The 13,656-nt window shown below is 41.4% G+C and overlaps 2 protein-coding genes across 7 annotated transcripts in view; one reads left to right on the top strand and one right to left on the bottom strand.

The window, feature by feature from the left end:
- p4ha2 (procollagen-proline, 2-oxoglutarate 4-dioxygenase (proline 4-hydroxylase), alpha polypeptide 2) overlaps positions 1 to 6,497 on the bottom strand; it is a 33,104-nt gene extending 26,607 nt beyond the window's left edge. For 5 of the 6 annotated variants that reach the window (XR_014598462.1, XR_014598463.1, XR_014598464.1 and 2 more), the window contains exons 1-2: positions 6,426 to 6,497; positions 6,296 to 6,326 (exon numbers count right to left, since the gene is read on the bottom strand). The gene's annotated coding sequence lies outside the window, so the exon portion shown is untranslated. Of the gene's footprint in view, positions 1 to 6,295; positions 6,327 to 6,425 lie in introns of those variants that run through there. The other variant, XM_084029673.1, reaches the window with a different exon arrangement.
- An 89-nt stretch (positions 6,498 to 6,586) lies between these two features.
- pdlim4 (PDZ and LIM domain 4) overlaps positions 6,587 to 13,656 on the top strand; it is a 41,407-nt gene continuing 34,337 nt past the window's right edge. The window contains exon 1 of the mRNA XM_084028351.1: positions 6,587 to 6,855. Coding sequence (XP_083884477.1) covers positions 6,763 to 6,855 — 93 coding nt within the window. The 5' untranslated portion in view covers positions 6,587 to 6,762. The remainder of the gene's footprint in view (positions 6,856 to 13,656) is intronic.

Raw genomic sequence — 13,656 nt, forward strand, 5'->3', positions numbered from 1 at the left:
CACATCAGGACAAAGGCTGCATTGTTGACTGCTGATCTGGGTTCGCTGCCCGTTAGCTTCAGCAGAAGGTTTTCGGGTCCTGGTATTCATTTATTGGTTTCCGTTCAGGTTATGTTTTTGGTTTTGTTTGTCAGCAGGACAACAACAACAACAAAAAAAACAACTTCTGGTCTGATTTTCATGAAAATTAGTGGAGGTTTGAAGCTACTGCCAAGGAAGAAAAAGTTCAATTTCCAATTGGTTTGCTAAAAGGAGAAGCCGCGTTGGCGATGACGAACATCCACATGGTCAAAAACGCCGTAGCCACATCCATACCTTTCTTGTCAATGTGATGAACTCCTTGAGCTTCAAATGTCCTACAAACATCCAACTGGACTAAAGGTTGAACTACAATGTGGCGGTGAAACTTTTGTACAAGAAGACTAATTTGGAGTCCGAAACAAGAAAAATCCATGACCTTGTGAAAACCCTTCGGCTTGAGACAATGTCTCCTCCCGAGACAAAATAATTAATTACGCTGGCATCATGCCATTTCCAATGCTGGAGGCTTGTCAAGCGATTGCTATTGTTACCTGGATTACTGGCTGAGAGCATCAGATTGTCTCGTTCTCAGCCTAATGAGGGGGCTTGGTGTCAATTAAGGTTTTTGTTTGGGACTCTGGAGAGGGGCTCTGGCTCTCTATAGCCCGTTTAGATTATAATGGGTGGTTTGGTGGGAAGGGTTTGATGATTCATCCTGGTGAGCTTAATTATATACTCCCGTGTCATTAGACATGAAGAGCGAGAGGAAGGAGGTGGGAAAAGAAGGAATAAGTCAGTTTCCAGAGAGATAAAACAAAATAAAAGTAGCCATAAAAATATGATCACACTCAAACTGTATCGCTGTGTTAAAAGGTTCTCCAAATGAAAGCACTAAATACATTGTTAACATGATTGCATCATATTACTAGAACATTAATCTAAAGCACATTACACATGCATTCAAATGAGCATGTAAACATGTCACATGGGTCTTCCTGGTGTACGCAAACACAAACAAACCCCAGCAAGTTCTACACAAGATGGATCCCTTCTTCTTTGTGGTTCTCTAACACTGTCACTCAACTTCCTCCGTTTTCTCCCAACAGACAAGAGTTATAATTGCTTTAACTGCTGGGGATTTGTCACTTGAATGTAAGCACATGTTGTTTTGCTGACACGACTGATGTTTTTCTTGAGAGGGCAGTCTCGTAAAAAAAAAGGGGCTCTGGGTCTGGAAAAGTTGTGGATGTAAACACCCTGAAAACTAAAGGTCTCCACTTAAACAGGACTTATTATGCCTTCCTGTTTTTACCGTTCCTTTAGTGTGTTGCATAGTTGTTTGTGCATGTAAAAGGTCTCCAGAAAGTCAATGCCCAAAGGGAAGCTCCTGAACCGATTGAATCGCCTCAATTAAAATCTTGCCTTATCTTCAATAAATGGACTTCTAAAGGAAGAGTTAATGATCAAGAAGCTCAAATTAATTTTGATCACTATTCCTCAGCTGGTATCTGGGTATTTTAAGGGGCGTGACATTTCTGACAAACACACTAAGAGGTTGACCAATCAGAGAAGGGCTTTTTGGGGAGGGAGGGGCAGCAGGTCAAGCAGAGTGTTTCAGAGAAAGGCTGAGTAGAGCTGCTGCAGCACGGCCACGAAGGGAATAAACATTTCTTATATAGTTAGTAATTATTTTTATAGAAATACTTCCTATACTAATATGCACCAGTAAAGAAGCAGAATTGGTGCTCTTTAAACCTCAGTTTCATTGTGTGAGGATAGAGACGTGTGTGATACAAGCTGCAGTGTATCTAAGAAATTAGGGTACAAATCAGATGTTTTCAGGTTTAAATACAAGACAATTTGTCTTTAAAGGGTCTGCTGTTCATTCAGGCTTATATGATGGGGTTGATTGATGATCATTACATGAGATAGTTTGTAAGATCATACCATTATAAAACCTACTGCCTTGTGAAAGTGTTACTCAGGTCTGCCTGATGAGATGTGACACATAGTAAAAACTACACAAGAGCACATTTGAGACGCATGCAAGCCTGCTGAGAACACGTGTCTCCAACGTACCACCTACTGCACCTTTCCGTGCTTCTTTATGGAAAGCACATGCGTGGAAAATTTTATTCTGAAGCAGTCTTATAGAAAAAACATGTCATCCAAAGTTTTTCTGGCCAAACCCTCAACTGAGACGGAGATCAGTGTCTGTGGTTGTTTTTCATCTGTGGCTCTCTACTGCGGTCAATATGCCAATTTATAATAATAATAAATAATCCAGCTGCAGTCGTAACAATAGTCGTGTCCCAATTCAGCTGCCGTATCCTCTGGGAGAAGAGCGTGAAGGCCGAAACGGAGCGACCTCCGAAGTTTCCTGTTTGCATCACATGCTGTTGTTCCACCCTTTGCCACTCCTGTCGCCTAGCAACCAGCTCAGGTTGACAAGAAAGAGCACAGAAGAGGTGACTAACTTTATACGATTAAATATAATATTTATTGTTTTTATCTTATATTACGATGGAGGACCTGCTTCATGATATATTTCAGGCTGAGAGAGGACAGTATATACCCTCTCAGTTGATAAAAGTCCAATCTGCACAAAGAAAGAAGTTTCTTAGCTGCATTTGAATCGTCTTTGAAACTGCGAGGCATTCGGTCTTCGAATGCAGCCTCCGAAGGACGCGGCCGCTGGACGTAGCTAATGGTTCAGTCAGCTGTCGGATGCTGAGAGAGAAAATCTAAACTCGTGCATGTCATGAATTCAATCATCGGTCACGTTCAGGCATCCCATCATGTAGTGATAATATTTCTCTTACGTTCACGCCGGCACGCGGCCCTCTATGGCGAGTAAACACATTATTAACTTGGAGGATCCATTCACATCTGTTTGTTATCCAACAACAGTAACGCTTCAGCGCTACATTACATATTCGCCGCCGGCGTCTGGTCAGTGTGCATGTGTCTCCGTGTGTGGCCACAAAAACGCAACCGTTCAATTACCAATTTGACGACTCCTAACCAAATTTAAGAAAAGGATGAATTTTAGATTTGGCAAACTACAACTCGCATGCTTTCACGGAGCAATTGTTTTGGCCTTAAAAGGACTGATGAAGATTTTCAGCCTGTATTCACAAACTAGCTGGGGTTCATAAGTAGGAGCTGTTTGCCTTTTACAAGCTTTACTGGGCTTAAAGTAAGTTCTTATTCAGAGATAATTGTCACAGAAGTGGGCACATACCCCTAAGATGAAGATAAGTATTTCCTCCGGTTTCAGTTGTTCTTCTATCCATTATTTATAATCACATCAACTTGCAGATGGTTAGTGTGCAACATTCTGGAGTGATAGCTTTAGGCCCGTAGTGCTCTTATTCTATGAAATCGTCTGTTTTTCATTTCTGACTCAGCAATATTGCAACCACATAAATTAAGCTTCATGATTTCCCTACAACTATTTGCTTCCCCATGGGGCGCTCCAGGCACAGCTCTGGAAGTGGCACCATTGTTTCCAGCTCGGGTTGCCTTCGACGCAGGGGGACACAAAGCCACCGAATGTCACGCGAGCTGAAAAAATATGGTAAAAATGCTTTTTTGTTTTCTTTGTTAATGTGGCAAAGATGTTCCCAATCGAGAGTTACATCTGCTGCTCGACTTTTGGACCTCACTCAAAATCATGGGAGTGATTTTGAACCCTCAAGCGAATGGGATTCTGGCACTAAAGCATTGACATATTATCAGCTTGTTGTGGCAAAATGGTACTTAACTTTATTTACACATATCTGTCAAGACATTTTAAAAAAGTTAAGGTCATGTATGATATGAATTAGCTGACAGGAGATGTGCAGCATGTGGTTTGCATTTAAAGCCCAGTGACAGAATGCTTGTAATAATTGTCCATAGTGAATTTTGATGTTTCAGTGTACATAATACTTGACAGCAATTATTTTCTATAAAAATCAATCTCCATTTATTGATTGTTTTATCTTTTATCTGGTTGGCAAAAGAAACACTTGAGTTTCTATTAGGTTTTAAAGCAATGCACTATGCTGTAAATTATAGTCAATAACCATATTTCTGATCAGGTACAGTCAATAATGAATGGCAATAACATACATTTTTACTTTAAAGGGTTTTTTTCATGAATTAAAAAATGTATAAATGGTTCAGTTTACAGTGTGATTCTTTCACTGCAACTCTCGTTCGTTGCAACACTAGTTCAGCATGGCTCTCGTTTGCAACTCTGCAGATAGTCAGTGTAACTTAAAAGAACCGGTCTTCTCATAACTATTAAAATCTTGCCTAGAGGGCTGCATGTTAGACCCATGCCTGCCAATATGACTGGCTATTGTATGACGACATTAATAATTATTAGACTCAACTCACTACCAGTGACAAAGCTGAGGAATCAGTAATTACTCAGCAGTTTATCTGACATCACTCTCCCAGACAGCAGGCCTGATCCAGACGGAGGCAGACAGCTCATGATTACAACGCTCGTCTTGCCGGTTTCCCCTCAGGTGCTTCTTGATTACGTAACTCAGAAGCAAAACTCGAGAGTGGAGAGATTTGCAGGGATATAAAAGGACTTCTTAGACGATGCGCCGTGGAAGTCAAATGATGGCCATCCAGGGGAAAAGAACAGAGGGAAGGAGCTCTCAGTAGTAAGATTTATTGGCAACAGGCTTTGAAGAAGACGCATATCCGAAACGTCATCTGCTCAGTAAATCTCCAGACTACAGCCCTCTCATCCTCTCGTTTCTTTGGTTAGCCAGGCTTTGATGTAGCCTGGTACCAGGCAAAGTCACAGTCAGTCAATAAATACTGTTTGTGACACCTTCTGAAACATGATTATTGCCTTTGTTTTGCTTCAATACTGAAATGGAACCTGTAAATAAAGCAAACATTGACAATCTGCATGTAATTCAACCCAGACATCATCTCCCCTATATCGTCTTCCCTGTTTGTCCACTTCTGTTACCGTCCAAGACTTTGAAAATCGCTCATGATGCACTGCCAACACCTGATGCTGATGTTGGTTTGACATCAGTGCCACTGTTTTCACTGGGGTGCGTCGGGTCTGACTCAAGTTGACTCAGACCTTCAGACAGCTCCACACGCCAGCAGTTGTCTGAAAGGCAGATTCCCAGGAATGCCTGTGAGATCACTGCCTCTGCAGCACAAAAAGTCGTATTCAAGCTCAGTGAGTCACACTGCGATAGGCTGGGGAAATGAAGGAACCTAGACAAGATACGAGGATATCCATCGACAAATGGGAAAGGTCTTTTCTGGCAATGAGGCGTCCTCACTACAGCAACGTCTTCATGGTTGAAGGTGATACTCACCTTTACGGCTTTTTGCTTACGACCCTGATCAGCAAGTTATTAAGCCGGCATATTAATGTTTCCATTTCTTCACTAGAGCTGTGAGTCTGTGGATGGAAAAGACGGTCTGTTGGTTTTTAGTTAAATGTCTCGACAACTGTAAGATGATTAGACATTGATTTGGTACAAGTGCTGCAGGGATTTAAATGCAATTGGACCACCAGGAGACCTTATTTTGGAAGAAAAGAGAGACAAATAATTGTTTTATCCCGTTTGAATTGTTCCATGAAATTCATATTTGTCAATTTTGACGTCAAGAAAGTCGAGCTTTGGCATGCAAATAGATGGAAATTTGCACTGGGTGATGTCGGGCGAAGCTAATGACGCAAATGAGGCTGATGATGTGAATTTTTGTATTCCTTTTTATCCGTTTATTGCAATTAAATTCCAACAAAATTGTTTGTTTTGGGTTCATACAGCTGTAGTAAACCAGCCGTGTGTCTCTAGTGGTTGCCTGTGTCTACATCGAGGTCAGCCCCCCAAAACGCAAATAAACACGAATGAACCTGAGGTCAAACTCAAATAACGCAAAAGGCGAAAGTTGGATTCCCTTCCCCCAGTACGTCGTCCTCATATTCATACTGGGACATGTTGGGAAGCTGTTGTCTGACCAGTATCTACTTCTCTACATTGAATTGCAGATCGTAAACCCGCGTTAGGGGTATCTCATGGCTTCCTGGTTACAGCCGGGGATAATAACAGGGAGCCATGCAGTCATTTTAGATACAATAAAGAACGCAGTGATTTTCACAAGGTTGAATTACCTTAACTTCAGTCTTGTAGTGTTTTTACACACTGGTTACACGTGAATGGAGGTTAAAACAGGTTGATCCAATAATCTCTACTAATGGGGAGAAGTCAGGATTAGACTGGTCCTTTAGAAAACTCACCTGTATGTTTACAGACGTCACAAACAGAAACCTACAAAGACACAAGAGAAGGAGAAGAAACATTAACACACAAGCTGAGGGTGTAGGATCTCTACTCCGCCATTAACGGTTAACAAGCTAGCTGACTCACGGGTTGACATGTCGCAGCACACCGGCTCCCTCCGCCCCTCCCACCGTGTGTGTGTGTGTGTGTGTGTGTGTGTGTGTGTGAGGACGGGAGGCGGGCAGGACGACCCGTCATCCCCCACGTCAGAGCTGGATTCGTTATTTAAACTTGAATCAAGCGACCGGAGAAAGTTTTCTCGGGACGGGACAGCGTTGCCTAGCAGCTAGGCGGAGGACTCGTGCTACTTCAAGGCGCCTGGGTTTTTCTCATTCTGTTGATTTGTATCGTGGAACCGCGGACTTTCCCCCCCAGTTCGGGTCTCTCATCCTTCTCCACTTTTTTTGAATCTATATTACCGAACATGTCCCAGACCGTGACGCTAAAGGGACCCTCTCCTTGGGGCTTTCGACTGGTGGGAGGACGGGACTTCAGCACGCCGTTGACCATCTCCAGGGTAGGTGGACACTTTCAAAAAAACATTTCACATTTATATGCCGATTGACAAGGCATGTAGGGAGAGTTTGAAGAATGATTACCCAAGTTAATTTATTAATCATTCAATCTTCTTCTATTACCCGGGATAACAGCACGTTATTTATAAGTGTTTGAACGGGAGCTCTACTCTGACAGACGGTGCCGTCTAATTCCTGGCAGCTGACGTTTGTGAGTCATTGGATATTGGGCCATATAATAAACTTTCACTATCAACAGAAATAGTAGTAAAAATGAAACGCATTATGGTGTTTATAAATATAATAATCCGTCAATTATTTTCTAGATTAATTGATTAGTTGTTTGGTAAAAAAAAAAAACTTTATCAGTGTTTCTTAAAGACCCAAATGTGTTTTTTTTTATGTCTACAATTCAAAGTTATACTTTCATTAAAGAGAAGGAGAAAATAGTCACACATAAGAAGCTGGAATCAGATCATTTCATCATCAAAATTACACCAGAAATCCCTAACTGATTATCTAAATAGGTGGCGATGAATTTAATTGTTGACAACTAATCGATTAATCATTGCAGATTTAAACTTTATCAATGTCAAATTAATTTAACCATGTGTCAGTAAGTGACCCCAGGTAGTAGTCTTTCTAAACAGATGCAGGTTAATGCATTATGATGGTGATGACTATATTGTTCCACGTGTTATTCTATTGGTCGTAGTTACGGTAATGTTACTGGTGGTAGCTGGTCGTAAAAGTGTCGGGATCGCGTTCATGAACTTTCCTGACCCACATAATGTGGGTCAAGACACGGTGTGCTGGCAGTGGATCTGGCAGTAGCCAATAGTTGATCCCGGCCAGGGTAAACACGGTCCTGCTGCAGGGTGAAGGAGGAACGAGGAGGGGGTGGGTGGGTGCTGACATTTGTTTTTCATCAGAGCTCATTGGTTCTGCTGAGGGATTCCAGGTGTTGTGTTCAGCTGTATCACAAGCCCCAAACTGGCCCTTTAACTACGGGGCCCTTGCACTTCCAACTAGAGGTGTCATTTTGAGATTTACGGCGGGCGATTAACAACTTTTGAGAGGAGCCGACGAACCGCCGAAGGTCCCCTGAAGCGCTCTGTGTCTGTAGGTCTGTGCTTTAGAAAGTAAGGAGGCCACTTGTATTCCACCTTTAGCTTCTCCAAATCACAGGGAAGAGTGACTGAATTGTGCACACATTCAACTTTCCTTTGAGACCATGCCCAAGAAATTAATTTGGGGGGAGCAACTACAGGCGACTGCAGCTCTATTGTGTTAGTTTTGTGCTGAAAATGTGGGCCGAGTGCAGCTTGAGCACATTTCAGATTTTATGATGCATACCTTCCAAGCTCACTTTTTAATCATTTGTAGAGCAGGCGAGTTGCAGTTTCAATATCAGCCATTTAACGATTTCTTTATTCCGCAATTTCAGTGGCTGTGGAAAACGGCGTCAGTGAAAATAATTGCAGGTTACACACAAAAAAAAAAGGCAATAAATCAAAACGCTACAAGTCTGACATGGAATAGCTCCTTGCAAGAGTTATAGGAAGTTGGGCAAATTCCTAAGATCTTGGCTTGAAAATTAGAGATGGAAGCAGCTGGTGAGATGCAAGCATATTTATCAAAATATGTAATGTCAGAGGCATAAATACATGGAGTGTTTTGGCAGCGTTGTGCTTCCTCCCAAACACTTTGCTCTCTACCAGCCATTACAGTGTGTCCAACTGATTGATAATCACATGCTCTGCAACATCAGCTGACGACACAAACTGTGTTTTATTGGCAAAACTTGATGGTATGCTCGTGTCTAAAATGCTTGTTTATGTGAATAAATAAATCCCAATCAAAATCAGGGAGAGATTATTAAAAAAGAAAGAGAACGGAATCTTCTTGCCTCTCCTCATGGGAGCTGAGTTTGAAGCGTGATTCATTGCCTGTTTACTGGAGTATCTCCTAAAACTTGCTATTCATCATGCGCTTGCAACATTCCTGCTGTACAGTGCATGCCCAAGACGACAATTACAGCGTGTTGATGGAGAGGGAGATGCATGGAGGGAGAGAGTGTTTCAGAGAAGGCTAGTTTATGTCTTATAGTATTCAAAATGCCTCCTCGAGGGACGGGACGCATTTTTATTATCACGTAAAAAGCCTGAACTCTCGTTGTTACCACGGCGGCTTGCACGTTTATGAAGACTTCAACTTTAACTGTATGCCGTCTTCTTTCCCCGGATTTGGATGTTCCCACTGATGGATCCTTTCACGGCACAACCTATTCCATTGCGTGCTCGTGGCAATATCATTTTAATCATATTGCCATAGAAGTGAATGGCTGTGACACCTGCATTTGGAGACAGTGAAAGTTGTAAATACCAGAAACACGTTCCGATGGCAGCAGCTGTTTTTTTCCCCTGAAGGTGATAATGTCCCAGGATAAGCCCATTAGTCCCCCGCCAGCCCGTTAAGACTCCAGCCAGTTAATGATGCGTCTTTTTGACTCTGGAAATATTTCCCCTTGTGTGTGTGTGTGTGTGTGTGTGTGTCCCTGATGTAACTGCCGAAGCATTTAGAGAGGACACGTTGAACATGGCAGCTTTAGTGAATCTGTGTCAAACCGACATCCAGGCAGAAGGTGACGCAGGACGTTTGACAGTCGTCCTCTGGGTGGGATTTCACAGCGGAGTGTTGGGTAAATAATGCTTCCCTTCTGACGACTTTAAATCTGTCTCTGCAGCATTCAGACAACCACTTCGGTTGTTTTGCACAGGCCACATTTTTGAAAGAGACATTTTGGGGATCATTTGATTAATCATTTAGTTTATGAAATATAAAAACGGAAAGAAATGTCCATCCTAATTTCTCTTTCATCCCAAGGAGACATCTTCAACCTGCTTGTTTTATTCAACCTACAAAACCCAAAGTTTCTGTTCTCAACTAAAGAAATCCTTTGTGTTATGCTTTGCCGTATGATATGTTGATTTAATCCACGGAGGAAAACATTTCTCCACAAAGAATTGCACAAAAGAAATGGATTCAATTATTTATTTTATTTAAATTATGTATATCATATAATTAAATTATTAAAACTGATTCAAACATTACAAATATAATATGTATTTAATTCAATTAATTTAAATACAAATATTTAAATAATATTTTTAACAAACAAAAAACTCGACCCATCACTAAAACTTGTTCTTCATAAAGATCCACATCGTGGCTGGTTGTTTATTAAGTAATCAGCTCATATTATCTGACTGCTTTGCCTGAACGGGATCAAAGTCTAACCTCAGACAGACATTATCAAAGTAAACTGGAATCTATCTGAAAACAACAATTACATTTATGAGGTTTTAGTTGGTTCTTCTGGCTGGTGGTTTGAGTTTTGTTTTTAGACAACCTTGAGAAAATACCTGCAGATGTACTGTTTTTCTGGTTATGGAGCATCTGGATTTTTGATAAAAATTAGAGAAAACCTTTCGTCATATCATTTCATGTTTGCTCAGCTAATTTTTTTTTTTTTTTTTTTTTTTTAACAAGCACATTGGAATTACAGAGCATGAATTCAGAGCATCTATCTTAGATTGCATCAGCAGCTTTACATCCAATAAACCCGGTGTCCTTTCTACCCTTTAATCTCAGTGTACGCCACATACCAGAGACAGCACATGTGACCTAAGGCCACAAAGGGTCGTTTCTGTGACGCCGCCGGGTATAATAGTCAGCTTCAGACTGCTCTCCGGCTGCTCTTTTCTCAAGGCTAGAATTAAAGATGCTACAAACTGCATCTCCACGACAAACTGAGCAAAAGATAACAGATGGTGCTCTCCAAGAATTTCCTGTTGTCAGCGTAGCTGTAGGGTTGGGCTTGGGCAGGAGAACAATGCGTGTCCTTGGGGATTGTTGCCCATTTGTTTTCCTGCTCGTCTGGTTATCTAACATATGACACTTGTGCTGTGTCCACACCTAGACGCCGAGTGAAGTTTTCAGCTTTTTCGTACACATTTTGGAAGTCCCAGATACGTCGGTAAACCAACTTAATGGCATCTAGCAAGACACGTACCGGCTGGTTGACTCCAGCTGCATGAACCCAAAACAAAAAGATGATTTGTATAAAGTCTGAAATCATGGTTTGTCTGGTCCGTCCGCAAGACGACAAACAACCCCTTATTTTATGTTTTCTGAATGGAATTTGGATCAGTCGATGCTAAACTCAAAATAATCTCTTCTAGGCATAAAAAGGGCTTTGTTTCTACCTCATGTCAATCATCGGCTGCAGTATTTTTAATAGTCCTTCGCAGGTTCAGTCTCTTTGTTTTTGAGTGTGATAGCTCTGTAATGTCTTTCCAGAGCGTCACCAAGGTCGTATCCATGGATACGGTTATCACACGTCCAAAAAGCAAACAAAGGCTTTTGACACATGGCCAGTAACTATGCTGCAGCGTTGCCGTTGCGTTCACACCCAGCAGATCGAAGCATGAGGAAAACATTTCTTGGACCCAGCAGCCAAGTGTTGATTCGGTGGTTTTGATGGTCAAAAGACAGAGTTGTTGTTTCAGCTGTATGTTAACGGATATTAATCAAGTCAGATATTGTCACTGGAGAGTTTACAACAAGGTGACCTGAAAGCTGTGATGTTTCTACTTCTGTCCTTGAGGACTGAGCAGGCTTTATTTTCCAACGTAAAGACCTTTGTCACTCTTCAAAATGTATTTTTCATGGATATAAATACATTTTTAAAATGTGTGTCAACATCTAGAAGAGAGGCAACAGGTCTTTAAAGTTGAAGGTGCTTCCACACTGCTCCATCTGCTGTCGTCCATCCGCCATTTTTTTCAGTTAGTGACCGTATTGTAGTGCACTACATAGCGAGTGACTTGGCCTCATTTCCTGGTTTTAGGACTCATTCGTGCGGGATGTCAGGATTGATCGTTTTAAAAAAAAACGTTCTCTAAGATAGTATTTCCCAACTTTCCCGTCAAGTCAAAATTTTACTTTGCAAGTAGTTGAATAAAACATTTGATAAAAATAAGCTCAGTGTTTCTTTGAGTTGCGATGATCGTGAAACTGCGATATTTCAAATGGGAAAACGCGAACTCTCACAGCGAAACCCCACTCCCATCAATAATTCATCAGGCCTCAGCGCCGCATGATGACTGTGTCATTTGGTAACCGCTCCATCTGTTAGCATTTAACAATGTCACTTTTGTGGGGCGGCACATTTATGGAAACAACGTCTGTTTGGATTCCCCAACAACCGGTGAAGTTAGCATCCGATGCCAAATCCATCGTGGTCGCTCCTCTGTGACCCTTGTCGTGGTGGCGGATTCTTCTGTCAGCGTCGAGATTACTTTATAATTTGAACTCTCATTTTTGTCGGTGTTAATGAAAAACATCCCTTTTCGTTGCTGGAAGAAGGTTTATTGGGTGAGAAATAGCATTGAATTCATACCATATGATCTGAAGTCGTCATTTATAGTTGGATCATTTTATTGAATTTTTATTGTATTTATTCATTTATTTTTTTCTTTCCACAGCGGTCTAGAAACCACATCACATTCGTTGGCAACAGCTTTGGTTCCAACCTCTGCCTCCGCCAAGATAACTCTTAATTATCTGCAGTCACACACGTTTGTTTGACGATCTCTCATTTATTTATTTTTTATTCTGATTTTGACCATAATGAAGTCGGTAGAAGTGGATCGCTCAGATTTAGTCTCCGCCAGTGGTTTCATGGGAGTACCGAGACAAAAATAATAAAATGTTTAGTCAGGGCTACAAAACCTAATTAGAAAGTGACATTCAAGTTCTGTAGGATTGAATCCATTACTACATCTGCAGCAAATAAAGCAGATTGTGACTATGTCTGAACCACTATAGCTAACTGTGTGTGTGTGTGTGTCATTCACTGCTATTCGTGGTTTGACACTACGTTGTGTTTGGGGTATGCATGAACTTCGTGTTTTCATGCTAACGTAACACTGGTTACTAGCTAACGTTAACTTGCTAATTCCTTCATGTTTTCATGCTAACTTTGAACTGATTACTAGTGAGCATCATTTGTCTAATTCTGCCATGATTTCAAGCTTATTTCTTGTTAATTCCTTCATGTTTCATGGGTAAACTATAACCTCCAGTTCCACTTCCCCTCCTAAAAGATCCTAAGTAATGCTTTAGGACACTCCATCTTTTAACTTGTTGAGTTTGTCAGTGAGTTTAGGTGAGCACACACTACCGCACATTTCCCACAATGTCGCTGACCTCTCAACTTACCGGAACTGAGTCAGGGACGTCGGGGAGGTCAGAGGCCGTAAATGAGGAATTCCATGTCTGAACCACACGACTCAGCTATTAGCGCTTCATGGAGCATGAACTTGTGTGCCTTGTTTTTGCTCTTAAAACGCTCTTCCAGGTTAGCGAGGCAGCTTCTCTTGCACAAGCAGATATCTCTCGGTCCATTAGTCCAGTCAGTCATATCTTAATTTATCTTGGATTAGATTACAAATATCTGTTGGAGATGTGTTATTTCAACAAACCGTTCCAAAAACAATACATCTTAATGTGCAACTGTCACGGGGAAAGGCTTTCCGAAACGTTGTGGGGTTCAAAGAGAGTTATCAATTTAAAAACTTGGTTGACAGGACTAAGATTAACACTTGACATGCAAGGGGTTCATTAAGAGGAACATTCGCCCTAAATCTTCCGTTACCTGCGTGTTTATGGGTGTATGTAGTCATTTTAGCTGTTAGCTCTCGGGCTCGTTAAGTGCTGGAATCTGAAAACCTTCCTGG

This window comes from Eutrigla gurnardus (genome assembly GCF_963514095.1).
Source record: "Eutrigla gurnardus genome assembly, chromosome: 15".
Lineage (NCBI taxonomy): Eukaryota > Metazoa > Chordata > Actinopteri > Perciformes > Triglidae > Eutrigla > Eutrigla gurnardus.